We start from the raw sequence: 19,906 nt of genomic DNA, 5'->3' as shown, positions 1-19,906 counted from the left end.
ATTATCTGGCAACCAAATCCTGCTGGGACATTATGCCAGTTTTAACCCCAAATTCCCTAAGATGCAGAAGCGATTTCAGCTGACATTTCCTGATTTTTATAGTTCAATGAAACTCTTGAAGTATGACATTTATAATAGGAAGTGTCTTTTGTTGAATGGCATCAGTTTCAACATGAGGATGAATACATTGAACACCACTGGCTAGTGTTTCTGGATGTACACATGGCCTGATTCCAGATCCCTAGCTGGAGGCATTGGGAGCTCCAAGTGCTCAGCAATGCTGAAAAATCAGACCCCTTGACTCTTAAGAGGCCACATGGCAAGCAGGATCACACATGAAGTGCACAAAAAGATGTGTTAACTGCCTAGCAAAGCAACAGTATTTTTATAGCAAGTTTCCCTTGATTAAGTACTTAGAGTAGTGTACTGCTTATTTGTAGTGTTCCCATTAGGAGTCTTAACTGGGTACAGAAAATGGGTGGATTGTCATGGAGAAAAAATTATAAAGTTGTTTAATTCCCCCTTTCCCCTCCAAAATGTGACAATAAAGTAATTTATTCTACTTGTCTCCATATTCTGCAAGTTTCTGATTAGGGGCCATTCCATCATCGTTTTGAAAAACAAATTTGGTGGGACTGTACAATGGTATTATGGAGCCAGAGCTGCTTATAAACTCTGTGAGAATGTTACACCCATGTTCCTCTCTGGACCTGTAAAAATTATAAACTCTGCAGGAAGAGAGTCATCTGAGCTAAAACTGAAGACCTTTGGACTTCTGCAGGAACAGGATTACTACAGAGCAGAATATCGGCCAAAAAGAAGCCCCTGAAAAAGTTGTATGGACCCCCAGCTTATCCTTACCTGGCTGGAAGACAGGCTTTCTGTATTGAATTTACTATCCCATGCTCATGCTGCCTAACATATACTCAGACACACCTCTGCTCTGCTTGACCAATGGTCGATTTTATTTTAAAACTAATATTTGCACCCACACACATTTGCCAGCTTCTCCGTAAGTCTCAGGAAATAGAAGTTTAATTCATGCCATTCTCAAACTTTTTAAACATGAAAAACTTTTAGAAGTTGTAGAGTTATTTTCTTTTAAGGAAACTCCTCAGAGAAGACCATGATACCGTTAAGTTTATAAATGGAAAACTAGTTTATTAAATATTAGAACACAGTTATAAAAGTATTAAAGTCCAGAGTAACCCTTTTAAGGATTCCATCAGGCTTAATATCATACCTGATTTCATTAGGTCTTTCAGTACCATTGGCCACAAGGCATTTTTGGTCATTCACCTATGGAATCTGGCAGGAATGGAGAATGAGCCTTCAATGGATTTGTTTCTTTGAGAGGTTTCAACCTAACCATGGACAACTGCTTGGCATGCCTGATGGAACTCCAAACACCTCCACATGTGAGATCCATCAGTCACCCTTGTTCACTATTGACACATGAATCCACAAGGGGGAAAAGATGTCTTGGACTGCAATGTCATCAGCATGGCTGTGATCCTCAGCGCTTTTTTTTTTTTTTTTTGAAGGCGGGGGAGGGAAGATCATAGTCCCATTACACTCCTAATGGCCGACAAGCAATGGGGGATCTGTATGAAAGCAAGCTGGCTGTGATTCCAACCTAGATAAAATGGAAGTAGTGGAACATAGGAATTGCCATACTGAATCAAATCCAATGTCCATCTAGTTAAGTACCCTGCCTCCCAGATGTTTCAGAGCACGAGACGCTGCAGTAGGTACATGAGGGATAATCTGCCTCATACATCAGTCTCATCCTGATCACTAATAGTTAGATGTCTGCTTAAGCCTTGAATCACAATGTTTAATACCCCTTCCAAAATGTGTTGTTAATGGTAACAACGCTGGATATTCTTGATAACCATGTAAAAATCCAATCACACTATATCGGTGGTCACACTGGGTGATCTGGTGATCCCTTCTGGCCTTAAACTGACTATGACATTTTGAATCTTGTTAAATTCTTAGCCTCAACAGCTTCCTCTGGCAATGAGTTCCAGTTTGATCATACCTTGTGTGAAAAAAAGATTTCCTTTAATTTCACTCAACATCCTCTTGTTCTTCAAGTGTGACCAGCATGAACGTAACAGAGCTTGTCTCTGCAATGATTTCCTGTTCACTTCCAGATACAATCGGAGGTGTTGGTAATCCCCTATAAAGCCCTGGAGTGGATCTGGTAAGGAGAGGGAATGCCTCTCATCCTATAATCCAAAGCAGCAGTTAGGCTCCACTTGCAATTGTTCCCTACATTCGAACACTCCATAACTAGCAGTACAGCCCAGAACTAAGGGTTTGTGCCTTTGAGAATTATCCCTTTGGCAGCCCATTTGACAAAGTAAATGAATGAAACTTGTGCTTAAGAGTGGTGACGTACTTGACAAGAAAATGGACAAGTCAGCCAGAGTTCTGCAGTTTTATTTGAAGAAAAACAGTGTTGATATCCTTAACAAAATTCTACATTACACTAAATGCATGTTCCTTTGTATGATGATAAACAAGCTGTAAAGAAGGTGCACAATACTATGTACAATCAGTTTTAAGTTAAAAAAGTTTCACATTTTTACATAGTATTTACTGGACGGTCCTATGCTTTGATGGTAAGAGTAAAAAGAAAAGTAACAAAAATGACAAGAAACCTCAGCTGGAAAACTATATAATGTACTATTTTAAAAAGAAAAAATAAACTGGTTTCATTGCATCATTCATTTGTTTTAAGTCAAACTTTGTATGTGGTATTTTAAAAAAATGATTAGAATGGATTAACATTTTCAGGAACAATATGACTGGTGTACATGTTTTCCAATGCTACTATTTCCATCCATAAAACTTGTATTTTTTGCCATTTAGGCTGAGGTTCAGCTTTTACATTTTAAAATAATTATGCAGTAGGTTTCTCAATACATGGTAAAAATATATCACAGCAAGGGAGATATGTTCCAAAGACACTTTGAAATTCTTCAGTCCACTTTCACAACACTGTAAATCTTACTAACAAACCAGAAGCAGGCAAAAAATCCAATCGTCCCTAAAACAAGAAGAGTGTTAAAATAGTTAGTTTACCTTCCATACATGCTTCTGGAGCAAGTCTAGTAACAGACAATTCCAAGCAGGACAGAATATCCCATTATCCTCCAGTTACCTATCTAGAAATAAAAGTGCACTTTTTAATTTTAACAATGCACAACCTGGGGCTATTAAATTATCAATTTCAAAGCTAATAAGGACTTTTAGGACTTTGTTGCATGATGTGCCTGCAACCAATAGAACATGGTTACACAAATCTGTCATTAGCAGCCATATAAATACTCTAAATCAACTAGCAGTTAATTTCCTCAACTGTATGCAACATTAACAACGTATACATATGCAAAGGCCATGTCCAGCTCTCTCTTTAGGTCATACACTACTGCAAGACCATATGATCTAGTGAACTTCCCACTCACTGGGAGTCAAGAGACCTGGTTCTATTCCTGGCTCTGCCACTGATTATGTGATCCCAGATAAGTCACTTCAACTCTATTTTTCCTTTATTTAGACTCTCTCAAGGACAGAAACTGTCTTACTATGTGTATGTATGTGACTCCATTGTACAGGGCTCATCTTGACTAGGGCCAACTATGGTACAAACAAACATTCCAGCTGGAGTGTGGACCAACCTACCACTGAAAATGGTAGCTCAACTAAACTTTCAAAATCCACCCTTTTGTGGAAGGGGAGTTCACACGAGTGAGCTGTCCACCTCCCCATCAAGCTACACAAATGACGACTTGAACTATGGCGTGAATTTCCAAGTGAAAGTAATTAGCCTCTGGAACAATTTATGAAGGGTTACAGTGAGCAAGTTGGCAATTTTTAAATCAGGACGGAATGTTTTCCTAAAAAATGTGCTCTCAGAATTGTTTTTGGGGAAATTCTCTGGCCTGTGTTATTCAGGAGGTCAGACTAGATGATCAGAGTGGTCTCTTCTGCTCTATAAGCACGGGTTGAGCAGCCTGCAGAAGTTACTGAAGACTTAAGGCAGGAGTAACCACTGCATGGCAGGAAGGTGGAGAACAACATAGGGCAGAGGAAGAGACTGGCCCAGGGCCAGAATATTTTCTGTTTTTAGTGTAAAGAGCAAAGCTGTGGCTGCCTCACCCACTATCACTGTGATGGGGAGACTGGAAAGAAGGAGGGAAGACTATGCTTCCTTTTCAATTACTGGGGACATGTGCAATGTGTCCCAAATATCCTCCCCATTAACTCAATTGAAAGTTGAGGGTAAATATGTTTCTCTCAAAATTCTGCACCAATTTCAAAGGCAAACTTTATGAAATAAATATGTTGCCCTTCTAACAATCTTGCATCCAAGGAGATTCAATATTGAACCTCAAAACCCCTCCAGGAAATAGCTTTGCACATTGGTTAACTAAGGCACAGATGTAAAACTACATGCCACAATTAATTCCCTCCCCATGGTAGGAAAAAAAATCAGTGTTAGCTGAACAAGTTTTTAAAAAGACGGTGATGTGCTGTGTTTTACTGCAACAGTCCTATAAAGATTCACTGCACCCTTAGGAGACATACCCAGTCCACTCCCTCAGAGGCTTTTTATAAACATAATTATGGAAAAAACAGATCATGTTCAATATCAGCTCTATAACCTTATTTATGCACCATCACAGGCACAACCAAGGGAAGGGAGTCTCAGGTTCTTTATTAGACTATTTTACCTTTCACATATTTACTGAATTATCTTTCCTGTATTTCTATCCATCTAAACCACTTGCTTACCAGACTTTCACAAGTGATCAATGAGGAGCCTTTCTTCAGTTGCTTCCTATTATATACCTGCTAGTTCTTGTGATAGTTCATTTTGCCACATATTTTTCTAGTAAAGGGCTTTTTGACAGTCTACTATTAGGTGCTGTAGATTACCCTTTTCCTCCAAATCTCCAGTTAACTCCGAAACAGTGGGGCATGGCAGATTTATCATGCTTGATAGGAAATCATACACCAACCACAAAAGAAATTTAATTCCTCTGTGGGCTTGACATCACTAAGTCTTTCTAGTTTACAGCTGATTCTCACTCCTTCCCATTGTGTCCAATACTCTCGTATCTGCATTGTTACAACCTCTCCTTCCCTACCTAGCTCACAGCTTCTTCCTTTTAGTGTTTGTTTCTCTGTATCCCGCCTTCTTGTTATGGTTATAACATAGCCTGCTTTGAGTCTGTCTGTCTCTTAAAGCAGCTACTTACTGAAGTGCTATGTTTTTCTTCCATGTTTAACAGATTAGGTATATTAAAAATCAATCCACTTTTCTGCAACAGAAATTCAATATTTTACAGCACTAAAGTTTTAGCACAAGAATAAGATTTTCCCATTGCACAGTTCTATGAACACACAATTGCAAGTATGTACAAGCTTACTAGAGAAATATACTCTATATAAACATACCCATCCACTGACCCTTGTTACTCTGGACCTTCCCCCCCATGCACCACTTTCCCCTCAAAGAATGACTTCATTCAAAATATGAAATTCCAAGTGAACAAGAATTATTTAATCTATGATCAGGTTTCTCAAGTACACCAATAGAATCACTTGACAACCTCCCTCCCCAAAATCTGCTCAACAAATCAAAGAGAAAAATATTCCTTTTCTTGGAGATTTTGCCAATTTAGATAGTAGATATTAGCAGCTAAATGTAAGATGTGTACTAGTAAATGCATAAAATGTGGAGGCAAATGTCAAATACCACCTGTCACCCTGAACTGCAAGAGGCATACAGATGTAGCCCTTAGAAAACTGCTAGACTTCTAATTTGGATTTTGTCCAGTAGCCTATATAATTACTTTCATCACCAGTACAAAAAATCTCCCCTAGCAATATTATAATGGCACGTCTGTAGTTAGAGTTCAGTCACCGTTTCCATTATAAACCCTAGCATGCACTGTAATTCCTCCATCCAAACAAAAATTTCTTAAGGATTTAGAATGTGGATGGTTGTAATGACAAGAGACTTCAAAGGGGATTTAAGTCTATGGATACCATTATCTGAATCATAAATAGCCCCTCGTTGATAGCTATCAAGTCTACTTCAAACTCAAAGATCAAAATAGTTTGAGAGGAACTACCCTGGTCCATATAATTTCAAAAATTTACCTTTAAGCATCCCTAATTACAAATGTATATGATGAGTGAATTATAGCAAATCAGTTGAAAACATCAGTGAAGCAATCTTTTAAATATTCCCAAGGGGTTTTTTAACCTATAGGTTAAACATTTATCTTACAGACTAACAGCTCCGTGGCTGAGTTCAGCAGATTGCTTGTTTTCAGTATTTAATTTAATATTACACAAAGCCAACATTACTTGACAGTTGGATTAAATTATTGTTCACGAGTAACCCCTACGTTTGCAGAGTTCCTATAACTCACTTAAAATCCTCTCATAAAAGCTGCCCACTTCTTCCAGGTTCCAACAACAAGACTACTTCTGGGGAAGGGAGCATTTCTTCCCCAACCTGGTGCACAACTTTATTGCTATCTGAAAGGCTGTCACTTTACTTTATAAACAGAATAGAAAAGTCATTAATTTTCTATTGCCTTTGCAAACTTTTTAAATAAACTAACGTATTTCACTTCAACTCTGTATCGTGAAGGCCACTGCACTAAGCTGCGGTATATGATTGACTGACTGAGCAGAATGGGACCAATTCTTCCTTATCCAGCACCTGGTGTAGTAATACACAGAAGTGATAAATGGGTATAAAATGTTAGATTAGGATGGGTTGCACTGACCAACTAGTTAAGATTAAAATACAAACCAAGTAACACCTGGGTAAGGTGAATACAAGTGAAGGAAACAGTTATTTTAAAGGCTGCAGCTTTAGCTATATCATTTACTTCACTATGATGGACAAGGCGGCTGGGATTTTCAGAGGCTCCCAAAGGACTTAGGTGCCCAACTGCCATTGTTTGAAATGTTATCAGCTAGCGTGGCATACTGGTGAGACACTGATGCCAGTCAGACAAGTCAGCACTGGCATTTTCAGATTCTCTTTCCTGTGAGCACCTCTCTCGTGAAAGCCAGTCTTGAAATACAAGCACACAAATATCTGAACTAGCTTGTTAAACAGGACACCCTTTCCTGCAGAGGAGACACACTATTAGATTTCTAATTTAGTATACATGCCTGGTATCAGTTTATTAAGTTTACAACATGATGCCCAATTCAAAAACACGTCTATGTTTACCAAAAAACAAGAAGAAGGTTATTTGTTTATAAGGGGTCTAATCTGTTACCATTCAAAGCTACTTCAGTTTCTTTCATAAAGCATGGTCAAAAGCAAATCAATTTTCTGAAAGAATCTGTACAGTATCTACTGATTCAAGTTATAAATTCATGTGACTAGCTATTAAGTTATCAAAGTGCAAGAAGGCTTTCAATCTCAAGTGAAATATCAAATGGAACACAGAACAGGAAAGCCCACAAATTCTTTTCACTGTAAGCAAGTTTTACTCACTGTGGATGTTAACAGTAAAAATTACTGATTCAGACAGAAAAGATAACACTTTGTTCCTGAAGAATGTGTTAGCACTACACTTTTATTCCACAATCTACTTTTTTAATAGGGGTAAAGAGCTTTGATACACACTTCTCTTTGCCCCATACTATTGGGGAAGATCTCAATCACAACATAAACTCCTCTGATATCCCTAAAAGGCCTGGATTTGTTCTAGAATCAAGCGTTACAACTGCACCTTTTTATTACTTTTTATTTTAGTTTAAGTAATCCCAATCAGCCTGAAATTTACAAAAATATGAACATGGATTAGGGCAGACATGCATTTAAGGAATTACTTTATTTTGTGGTAGAGCTATCTTCAAAGGGATGTCTTTCACAATTACTTTAAGATTCTAACTTTCGTAGATAAGCCCTTAGAGCTCATCCATAGAAATGAAAGCATCAGCTCACTGCAAACCATTATGTACCTTCTCTCTGATTCTAAAGAAGAGTAAATGTAAGCTTGTTTTTTTTTATGGAAGTTACTTAAAATTCATAAAACTGATAGTCAAGATGTTACTCAATGTCTGAAGTAACTTTCCTACCCCAAGAGGCAAAATATGACCAATACATCTGAAAACAGCTGACAATTCAGCTCTTTTTATCTTTTGTCCTCAGCTTTCTATATTGTTGAATTCTCTACTCAGTAATGCATAATAGCACTTAGCAACAATTTTCTTTCTGTGTATACAGAATGTTAGCTAACAGTATTTTTTTAACTGGCTAACAGATTTATTAGTAAACGATTACTTTTTAAATTTCACTTCAATATTAAAAACACAATTACTGCACCAAGTAATGCCAAAACACTTCAAAGCAGACTGCCCTGTTCTACTTGGCTCTTCTAGCTTTATTGTTTAATGAAGAAAAAAACATTCAGAGCACGAACAGAATGTAAGAAAGCAAATAGAAGAGCACTCTGTACTTGGCTGATACTTCTTATGTACCTTAAAAGCTCTTTGTATCATACTGGTTTCAATCACTGCACAGTGGTGGGTGCTTCAGAATCTCAAATTCTAAACACAATCTATGCAGAAGATCAAAACTCAATTTTGAACATGGCATTAACTCACAAGTGAAAGTGATGTTCAAAAATAGAGGTCACTATAAAGCAACATGCTTTGACTAAACTCAACCATTTTTTGTCCCCAAGCATAAAATCCATGTAATCATAACTATCACCATTCAAATATACTTACTACATATTTATTTATTTTACTGCAATTTGTACGTTAAAATAGCATCTGTTTGGATGTACACAATAATTGTTAGGTTTGGCCAGCTTGATTATATTGGTGACAGTCATTGTTTTAAATATTCACAAGTATTTGTTCAGCTTCAGGATTCAGCTCCTACTTGGCTATTCACTATAGTCTCTTTTGTGGAGGCCGCAACCGTGTTGCAATGCATGAGCTGTTAATGATTACTTTTATACTGGATTTCAAGTACTGTGATGGAAAAATATTTAAAAAATATAGAAAAAACCCTACTGCTAACGTAACTGGAATAGTTATGCACATGAGTACATCTATTCACATACAGAGTGTTGACAGGATTGGGCCCTTTGTAAATTAAACCTAAATAAGTGGGTGCTACTGAGGAAAGTCATGATAAACCAAACAAAACTCTTCTAACTTTGGTGTGATTGTCTAGGTACAGTAGTTTACTATCCACCCAAAGCACAGATTGTTAAATTAGAGAGGATAAAATTAAAAAACAGATTTTCAGTTCGTCAAGAACTCAAACTCAAAATTGCTCACAAATTTAAATATATAAGCCATTTTTAACTTACAAAGTACAGAATTTGGAAAAACAGTCACTACCTAAAGTAATGTGATTCCATAGTGACTTTTGTCATGAAATGGTTATAGAAAGCAATATTATTATTAATGTGGTTCTATAAAAGTTAACACATGAAAATAACAGAATTAGACATTATTGTAGTTTTTCAAGCCTCATTGGCCTTCCCATTAAGGACTTCAGGATCAACACATCTGAAGCTCTTAATACCATTTCAGCAGCTGCTATGACAATTTCAATCATCATTTTATATGTGAAAAGGATATTTTTAATTCTACCAATTTACATCTTGTAAGTTGAAATTGGCAGAGTAGCAGCTAACCTATGCTAAAACCCAGACATATATTAACATATTGCTTTAGTTTAAAAATAATTAAAACATTTTTAACTATAGATTTCTTCTTTTGTAAATTACAGCAGACATCTGGAGCTTCTCTGTTTTGACAGGATTTAAGCAGGGTTTAACTGGCAACATGCCACATTCCATGTTTGCTCTCTAATAATTTAAAATTGGAAGAATTAAATCCTTTTCAGTTTTCACTTTTAAGAGACTCAAAACCACAAAAAACATACAATCCACAGCCTTCCCCTCCTCTCCCACCATGAAAACAAGAGGAGAGACTGACTTTAGCAGGGTGTAAATAATGAGAAGGAAAAAGCCATAGCAAATACATGGCAGTTAACTTCATTAAACATAACTAACACAGGGTATTTACTCATTTTGCTCAGAAACACATGCACTAATACTCTTTGCTAATTCTAGCATGCACAGTGCTGTTTTGTTACCTCAGATGGTCATCCAACCACTTGCAGGGCTTAAATAGTAAGGACAAAACCCACCAACTTTTACAGCGCCCAGGAAAATAAAGAAGAAAAAAACTGCCTAGACACAGTTGTGTGCGATTTGGCCATATATACCTAGTCCTGCCTCAGTGCAAAAGACAGGACTAAATGATCTATCAAGCTCCCTTCCACTCCTACATTTCTATAATTCTAGATCTATGTTAAGTGAATATAAATATTTGCAGTGGTTTTCAATAAGCAGGTAGATGTCTTTTAGAGCTAGCAAGGAGTTGTCCGTCAGTGTCTTGTAGCTCGTCAGTAACAGGATACTACAAATTAACATCAGTAGTCATAGTTTAAAATAACCCTCTACATACACAAGACATTTTCTCTATAATTCTACCACTTGCGCTTTGACATTCTAAGTGAAATGCCATGTCTAAGGTAGGACTGTGTGAACTCTACATCTTGCAGCACCATGATAATGAAAGTTTATTAGAAAGATGTGATCCTGAGCATGAAGAGCATTGCACCTTGTTTTTGAACCTGTTTGTTTGCACAAGAGCCTTTCCTCTTTGGTATGAAACTTTCTGGGCCAAATTTTCAGGTCAGGCCCCAAAGTTACAATTGACACCACTTGCTTATGAATGTTAGGGAAATTCTGTAACAGATGCCCAGTTCGCATGAGTAATTTCAGAGGCCACATTTCAAAGTATGGCTCTCTGTTTGGAAGTCTATGGAGTGTGAAGTTTTATTACCCTAAATACTCCTCTTTCTAAAATGGTGGCAAATTCTACCTGGCATCTCATTCTTCATTCATAGACATTTGCCTTTTTACCACTTTTCTTCAGGTTTCCACAGAATACAATTACAGAGGTCTTAATCATAGATCCAAGTGCGGCAGCAGATCCAAATTTAGCAAGCAAAAGTTCCTTCTCTTCAACAGGATTTGAAGTTATCCCATTAAGTAGCCAGGCACCAAATCCACTTCTCTCCACAACTAGTGTACGGAAAGCAACAAACGGGCTCCGATGAACTTAATCTCAGCAAGTCTAGTGACAGCAGAGAAGGTGGTGCAGGGCAGCAACAAAGAAGCGACTGAGATTGGTGGTATAAGAACCCTGAGTGCATCCAAAATATATATTTTTTAATTGTTCTGAATGTAAATGAGGATCTTCCAAGAAGAGATGGGAATCTAAGAAAGTCCTACAGAAGTCCCATCACTTGCTCCCAAGATTTAGGTCAACTTAGCGTAGACCAGCCCTTAGTAAATTGTCCAAGGTTACAAAAGAAGTCTGTGGCACAGCAGGGAATAGAAGCCATGTCTCTGAAGTCCCAGACTTGCACCCCAACCACTGAGCCATCCTGCCTTTCTAAGTTCTAAAAGTTACAGCCACAGTCACAAGAGGCCAGATTTAGACCCTTCTCTTGAACAAATGAAGGAAGCCAGATACGAATAACCACCTAGAAGTCTCCATAGCATGCACCCTCTGAACATCAGTGCAGGAGGTGGTTTCTTGGATAAGCCAAGTGCTTGCTGACTCACTGCAGCACTACAGATCTTTCTGCTGAACCTGGACCTCACAATCCCTGAGCTTTTCTGTGGGGCTGGGGAAAAGAGCCAAAGATGCCATCAATAAAATTCACATATTCTTCATCCTCTATGAGAAAGCTAATGTCTAGTCACATTATGCTCCAAGTTTAATTACATCAGAAGATATGAGAAAAGTACATTCTAATAGACCAGGGGTTCTCAAACTAGGGGTCGGGACCCCTCAGGGGCTCACCAGGCTACATAGCGGAGGGTCACAAGCTGTCAGCCTCCATCCCAAACCCTGCTTTGCCTCCAGCATTTATAAAATTTTTATATATTTAACACCATGTTTTTAATTTATAAGAGGCAAATCACATTCCAAGGCTTGCTATGCGAAAGCAGTCACCAGTACAGATGTTTGAGAACCACTGTAGTAGACCACAGTAGGTGAGGTCCTGCCTGCATCTCAACAGCACAACACTGGAAGTGTCTCCACACTGTCTAACAACGTGCAGCCGTCCCCATTTGCCTCATTTCATTAGGTTCAGAACTCCCAAGACGTGCAACTCCTGCCCAAACTTTTTTTTTTTGGGAGGTGGGGGGGGTGAGGGAGGTTGGGCAAGTTCTGTTCAACAGATTCCTAACCCCTCTTTTCTTCTTTGCATATGCAAGTTACGCAACATCGCATCTGCTTTACCAGCTGGCATTTCAAGTATCTGACTGCTCTGGGTATTCGGTTTCTATCACATACTCAATACCAGTTCACTACCATGTGAATATTTGGACATCTTGCATTCATTATCAAGTTAAAGAAGTTGAAAATACAAATGTCCAGTCCCTATACACTGCGTGTAATATTTGCAGTTTAAAACCTTTACGTTCAGTAATAGTTATATTTAGCATTCAGATCACTTTACATTTTCAAAACCTCTACAAATATGATCTGTTGTAAGGATTAATTAGGTATGTGTTAGCCCCACTTTACACACTGTGAACACACAGCAAGATGTTGAGCGACTTGCAACAGTTAGTGTCACCGTGTCAGGATTAAATCTTCCGGTCCCACATTCATCCTTCTAGCAAAGGCCATTCTCATTTTTAGTCTCTGTTTCTTATCTTTCATTTATGTTCACTATATATGATCAGCAATCAGCATTCCTTTCATTTTGTGACTTCCTAAGGAATTTCCAATATAAAAGCTTTTCTGTCAAGGGCACTTTGAAAATGTAAATCTATAATGTTCTTAGGTCCATGTTACACTACAATGCAATAATCAAGGAAACTTAAGTTAGAAATGTATCATTGCAAATTAGATTGTAGATCTTCAAGTCAGAAACAATACATTATCTATACTGTTATGTCCCTAGTGTGCATATTGTTGGGTGAGTGAATAATGGTAGCAGCAGACTCAAACCATGTTTAATATCAAAATTGCTGGTTTCTTCCAAACAAGCGTTAACTTGACTCTGGCTATAATGATCAGAAAACAGCAACCCAGAAGTCTTGAAACCATTGCACTGAATTTCACTGATAATGCTGTACTTACCTGTAAAAAGGAAAAATATCAAAACCATGATCATAGTATACCCGAAGTATAAAATGGTACTAGCAGTTCCCGTTATTTGGAGTTTAGAGAAGAAGTAATGAACCGCATAGATAAAAAGATAAACGGCTGTAAAGCTGCTCGTTAAGAACGATCTCCACCACCAATGATAATCCTGAAAGAAATAATAAGCCATCTCAGGAAAAAATCCAAGTACAAAAGTTAAAACTGCACTTTTATTTCAAAGCAAAGCACTATTTACAAGTTTATGAAATATTAAATTAATTCTTGGCATATTTCTACACTCATACTGTTGCTTAAACTCCTTTTCATTAAAATTATGCTTTTCCATTGCTATCTCTCTCTTTCTCAAAGTCAATTATGTCAGGATGTTTCAACTATGAACATGAAATTCTGTTACCCAGGGGAACTACAGCAAATGTCTTTTCAGTCTACAAAGTCTCAGGAGAACGTGCTGGGGACTTAACTAATTTTTTTTTTTTGATTTGCAGATTTTAAAAAGTTGCAGAATTATATATTTACATAGGGTAATGTGTTAACAAGTAACTATTAATTCATTGAAACAATTTCACTGATGTGTAGCAGCTCTCACCCTCAAGGATCCCAAAGCACCTTGCAAGTTTACATATATATGGTACAAGTAGCCACAAGGGGCACAAATGCATTCACAAGGGGCAACACAATAGTAGTTTAACTGCACAGCACAACTATAGCATTCGAGAGTGGAAATGAACACTGTGGTTGAGGACCAACTCTTCAAAAGTCTGCAAAAATTGCCAACGTTCACACCCCTTGATGAGTGTACCCTCAAGAAGGGATAAGTGTATATACTATGTTGGATGGCATGCAAAGTTAAGCAAATTTGGTACTGAAACTGCAGAGCAATTATAAGTTACACTGGCCACAGCATATTGGAAACGTTAACCCATGATTTATAGGGAACAATCACAAATGGGACTTCATTCTTTCACTGTTATTTTAAATACACATAGTTGAGAATGTGTCAAACTTTTTGCAAAAGTGTTAGCTTTGAATCGGATTTCACTTTCTTTATACCACAAGAATTATTTTGTTGGAGATGGCTAGAAAATATTTAGGTAGCCCTTTCCAGTAAGGACAAAATTACTAAAACGACACAGTGTAAAATACCTCATTAGAGGTCAGTTTGAAAGCAACATCTCTCCCCCTTTATACTGATGACTTTGTAATGCCATGCTGGATATTAGCAGCATAAAGCCTCCAGAGCTGAGCACTAACATGTCATGCCCAACAGTTGACTTAAATCAGGCTGTTCATAACATTAAAAAGTATACCTCTGCCAGACCAGCTGGAGTGTCATTTCCTGTTTTGTGGCTCCTCTACTACTACAGGACCATTCCAGGGCATAAAACAAGAGCTTGCACTGCTAGCTGCAGCGACAAGGCAGAAATTGCCTTTTTTTGAAAATTTAACTTGTACATATTACAAAACATAGGCCAACAACATAACCAGGCCAAAGGTACATACAAATCAACATACAGAATCCTGACAATATACCCACATAGTCCACAGTGTCCAGCACTTTGCAGAGGTGGCCCTGCATAGGTATCCTTGCAAACTTCACTCTGACATATCCCAGCTAGCTATGCATTGTGCTGTCATGATATATGCATCAGAATAATATGTTCATTTACCTCTGCACATAGATGGAAATAGCACAGCAAGACTGTAGCCTCAGAGCACGTAATAAGAAGAATTATAAACACTAAGAACAGGAAACCAAACATGTAGTACATTTGATGGGACCTAAAACACACAAAAGAAATCTGTGTCAAATTAGTGTTCACTCTTTTTTGTGTTACATACCTAAGAAATAAGTGATCAGAAAACAGACCAGGCTTTGTCTGCACTGTTGACATAATCCTACAAATCTTCAGCCTGTACCTGCTATCCCTCTACCTTCATGAGTAAATACGCCGCTTACACAATTTCATTGTTAAAGTCAGGGGAACAGCACCTCAAAGCTATAGCACAGTTGTGTAAAACAATTAGACCCTGATTACATAGGCCAGGGAAATCATTCTTTTCCCTCACCTTTTTGACAAGGACTGTTCTCACTAGTAAGGTACTATCATAATTTCAAATCTCAGGCCTTTCTCATGCTGCTCTTCAGCTTAACATCTGCCTCCTTCACATTGCTGCAATTAGTCCTCCAGCTGTCTTATTTCACCATGTTACACCTTCTAACAGTTGCTCCTCCACTCCCAGACTCCTATCCCTAGACAAATCAATCTTACTCCAGTTCAAGGGTCATCTAAACGCTTGACCATACAAAAATGCACCCTTTCCTACCAAGCGCATAAGTGTCTTTTTTATGAGATGTGAGAAGAAGCATTAAATCTACGTAATAATTAGAAGGATGCAATTACTATAATTTAAAGATATTTCATAAAAAGAGAATTCTGACAAATGCCTTCATGTCTCTCTCCTGATTTTTCTGAATCCATTGTTTTGGGTTCTCCATGCTTACTGTACATGTTCATTTTTCCAGGGCCGCCCAGAGGATTCAGGGGGCCTGCGGCAGGGCAGGGCCGGGTCTTCGGCAACAATTCAGCGGAGGGTCCCTCTTGGAGGGAAGGACCCGCTGCCAAAGAACAAAGCCGCAGCGGTAGAGCAGCCTAAGTGCCGCCAATTGCGGCTTTTTTTGTTTTTTTTTCCTGCCGCTAGCAGCGTTTGTACTCACCGGACGGTGCTCCAAGGCTTCGGCAGCACTTCAGCGGCAGAACCTTCACTCGCTCCACATCTTCTGCTGCACTGAAGGACCCGCCGCCGAAGACCCAGAGTGAGTGAAGGGACCACCATCGAAAACTCAGAGTGGCTCATAGGGCCCCTGCGAGGCCCGGGGCAAATTGCCCCACTTGCCCCCCACCAGGTGGCCCTGCATTTTTGAGCTGACAGCCCAGCCTACCTATCAAGCAAAAAGATACAATACTCACCAAATACTGTTTAGAATGAAAAAAAGCTGAATAAAAATGCAACCAAATGGCAAGATGCCACCCATGATGATACCAGGCAATGGCTTTGTGAAAAACGACTGCTCCGGGATCTGACGAGGAATCTGGTTTGTACGAACTGGGTGTTCAATAGGCTTTGAGAGAAATTAATACAATTAAAAAAGACAAAACTGGAAATAACATAGTAACAAAGTAAGATAGGAAAGTGTTAAAAAAATTAAAGACACTTAAGATGATTTTTTCCTAACATCAGCTCCTTGGAACTTGACATGCTTAACTCTCCCATTATATTTATCCATAAACTGTGCCATAAGTAAGGCTACGTTTTACTAAAAATATCTAGGAGTAGAAGTCATGGACATGTCACAGGAAGTAAACAAAAATTCATGGCCAGTGAGCTGTCCATGACCTTTCCTATAAACCCCTAAAACTTGGGCAGGGGGCTGCGAGTGCACAGGGTGGGGTGGTCCAGGGGCACTGCGGGAGGTGGCCCAGGACCCCACTGGTGCTAGGGGAGGAGGGCCAGGCCACATTTGCTGGTGCTGGGGGACGGCGAAGGCAGCATGGGACTGCCGCTGGTGCTGGGAGCGGGGGTTGAAAGGAGCTCCCTACCTGGCTCCGTGTCCCTGCAGCTCTTAAGTGGTGGAGGGTTCAGGGGTCTCAGCGCGCTGCTCCCACTATAAGCGCCGGCTGCACAGCTCCCATTAACTGGGAACCGCAGCCAATGGCAGCTGCGGGGGGCAGGACATGCAGGCACTGGCAACATGCAGAGCCCCTTGGCGCCTCCACCGCCTAGTAGCTGCAAAGTCATGCCAGTGAGAGCTGGGGAGCCCTCCACCCCTAGCTCTGAGCCCCCTTCCATACACCCAAACTGCTGCTGTTGGCTGCTGCAGAAGTCAAAGAAAGTCGCAGAATCTGTGACTTCCGTGACAGACTTGCAGCCTTAGCCATAAGCCACATCTCTGAAGATTAGAAACTAATGCACAAACCAACAAACAGTGATTTTTTTGGAAATTCCACTTCAGTGGTGACCTAGTAAATTTCAACACGCAGAAGGGAGAGGTCTTTATTTAGTTTTTGATGGAATTACTGGTTTTCTTCTAGATGTGTTAACAATTCAGAGAACTATTGCACATACTGTATAGACAAGAGGAATGTCAATAAAGATGTGTTCTTAGAAGAGAGATCCTGAATAGCCAGAAAAATATTTTGAAAATCAGTTTGTATTCTTGTCCACCATACAAAAAGACCAGATGTTGGAAAACAGTTCATTTCAGAATGGACAGCCATTTGCATCTTAGCCAAATTTTGTTGTTTTGATGTTGACAGCTAACACACTAACACCGCATGAATAAATACTTAAAGTTAGAACAGTAGTGGTATTATGCTGAGTGGCAGATAAGACACACTTAAACAATGTACTCAAAAACTACCTTTTCTTTGAATCCAAAATATGCACCAATGAAGGTTAATGGGACGGAAATTCCAAACCACATTGCCAGGATAGCAACCAGTGTACCAAAGGGGATGGCAGCTGATGATCCCTTTACCCACAGAATCAGATTCATAATGAAGAAATCAGCAAAGACAATTCTGAAAAAAAAAAACCAAAAAAAAAACCCAGAAATTTCTCATTAGCAGCATAAAATCAGAAGAGAATTAAATATTTTAAGGTGGTTCATAAAACTAAAGGATTATGAATATTCACTTGTAGTCTATTTCATTCTCTAATCATCCAATATTGTTTCACCGCTAATACATAAAAAGTGGTAATTATCACTTTCAACAGCTAATTGTTTTTAATCTTTAGGGTCTTTTAGCAATAAGGCCACTTATTTGGAAGACTTTTAATTGGCTATAAATAAACCAAGAGAACGTGAAGAGCCACTATCACAAAAAACGTTACGTTACATGGTGTGTTTTAGCAAATACTCTCTTGACTGTACTGTATTTTGCCAGCCCTTCCTTTCCCATCACTGCTAATTGTCTGATAATGCTTTTAAATAGCTCTTTTCTAATGAACCTGTTATTCCTTCTGCCAAATTCAGTCATTGCTGGCAAAACCCACTGTTCAAGATACCACGAACTACATCAGAGCTACCACAGGCTAATCTTAGAAAAAGCTTATTGTTACAACCAAATCTCTCTTCAAAAAGTGAACAAAAAAAGTATGCTAGTTCAACAACATTACATCTTTGTACTATTTTAAGAGATTCACAGTTTCAAAAGGAGCTAAGCTACTGAAGCAAGGGTTATTTCTTCGATTTAATCAGCACGATATCTTCATTTTTTCAAAATCTATAAAAACAAAAACTATTCAGAGTTTGCTAACCCCTAGAGGCTGGTTTTCTAAGCCTGAAGAAGTCCTCTTCTTAACAGTCTTCTTGCACTTTTAGTGTAGAATTATGTCACAAAGCAAACAACTTCCTCACCCCATTTTATTCCTCGAAACCCTTCACTCAAAAAAAAAAAAAAAAAGAAGGTTTTAAAGACTTTGATTTTGGAAATTAACAAGATTTACGTCATGCTCTCCTGCACCCTTTCCACCTGCTTTCTGAAAATCCTTTCAGCAAATGAGACTGAAACCCAGCTTAAATTATTTGAGAGAAGTGATTAAGATTTCAAACACATCTCATTGAGTAATAAAGCAATAAAATACATTGACAGAGAACCTCATCTGGGAACCTGCATCGATTCTCACCATCCAGGGTACAGGAGAAGCATCAGTCCCAGGAAGGGGCATTGTCAAATGAACAATTCACTGGGACTCACATGGAAGAATTCTTGAAACAGAATTTATACTCGTCTCAGAGGAAGCTACACATTCCATTGTATTGGACAACATCATGCAAAACAAAAGCAGTGGGCAAGCCATTGCACAAATGGTTCCCAAATACTTCTGAGAATAGCATCCTATAAATGTGCCATCAAATGCAGTTAAAGCAAACCCTGCATGGTATATTTTAGATCTTGTCCATGTCAGTAATCCAATCTCTGCTTCTTCCCTTCCTGGGGAAGAGGCTTAAAGACATCGAGGCTCAGGTGATCTTCAGTGGGATTCTGCCAGTTCCTAGAGCGGGGCGACGAAGGAGGGACAAGATTATGGCGATCAACAGATGGCTCAGGGAGTGGTGTTATAAGGAGGGCTTTGGGATGTACGGTCACTGGGACGCGTTTACGGATAGACAACTGTTTGCTCACGATGGACTTCATCTCAGCAAGGAGGGAAATAGGATTCTAGGATGGAGGCTCGCCGACCTCATCAAGAGGGCTTTAAACTAGAAAGTTGGGGGAGATGGTTGGGAAATGTTCGGGAGATCTCCACGCCAGAACATAACCTGGAGAGGGAAGTAAACAAAGTGAGCGGGGATACCCTTGCGGCCCCAAGATTTGATCCAAGGAGGAATAGTGGAGTAGAAACCAGAGTAACGGGTGATGCTGGTGGCAGACAGTTTGTGCACGACGGGGGAAAGAATGTCACTGACGCCAAACGCCGAAAATTAAAAGGTTTGTACACTAACGCGAGGAGCCTAGGTAACAAGATGGAGGAACTGGAGTTACTCGTGCAGGAAGTGAAGCCGGATATTATAGGGATTACCGAAACCTGGTGGAATAGTACTCATGACTGGAGCACGGGTATTGAAGGC

At 39.1% G+C, this 19,906-nt stretch overlaps 1 protein-coding gene and 1 long non-coding RNA gene across 2 annotated transcripts in view; one reads left to right on the top strand and one right to left on the bottom strand.

Annotated features, from left to right (window-relative positions):
* Positions 1-1,563, top strand: part of LOC127056706 (uncharacterized) — a 92,388-nt gene extending 90,825 nt beyond the window's left edge. The window contains exon 5 of the long non-coding RNA XR_007775875.1: positions 1,545-1,563. This is a non-coding gene — a long non-coding RNA (uncharacterized LOC127056706). The remainder of the gene's footprint in view (positions 1-1,544) is intronic.
* An 869-nt stretch (positions 1,564-2,432) lies between these two features.
* LOC127056695 (transmembrane 9 superfamily member 2-like) overlaps positions 2,433-19,906 on the bottom strand; it is a 43,742-nt gene continuing 26,268 nt past the window's right edge. Inside the window, exons 13-17 of the mRNA XM_050964857.1 lie at positions 17,693-17,852; positions 16,242-16,393; positions 14,940-15,051; positions 13,249-13,420; positions 2,433-3,058 (exon numbers count right to left, since the gene is read on the bottom strand). Coding sequence (XP_050820814.1) covers positions 2,991-3,058; positions 13,249-13,420; positions 14,940-15,051; positions 16,242-16,393; positions 17,693-17,852 — 664 coding nt within the window. The 3' untranslated portion in view covers positions 2,433-2,990. The remainder of the gene's footprint in view (positions 3,059-13,248; positions 13,421-14,939; positions 15,052-16,241; positions 16,394-17,692; positions 17,853-19,906) is intronic.

The sequence above is a fragment of the Gopherus flavomarginatus genome, chromosome 8 (genome assembly GCF_025201925.1).
Source record: "Gopherus flavomarginatus isolate rGopFla2 chromosome 8, rGopFla2.mat.asm, whole genome shotgun sequence".
NCBI classification, from domain to species: domain Eukaryota; kingdom Metazoa; phylum Chordata; order Testudines; family Testudinidae; genus Gopherus; species Gopherus flavomarginatus.
Note: the sequence above shows the minus strand (reverse complement) of the source record. Positions and strands in the feature narration are given on the sequence as shown.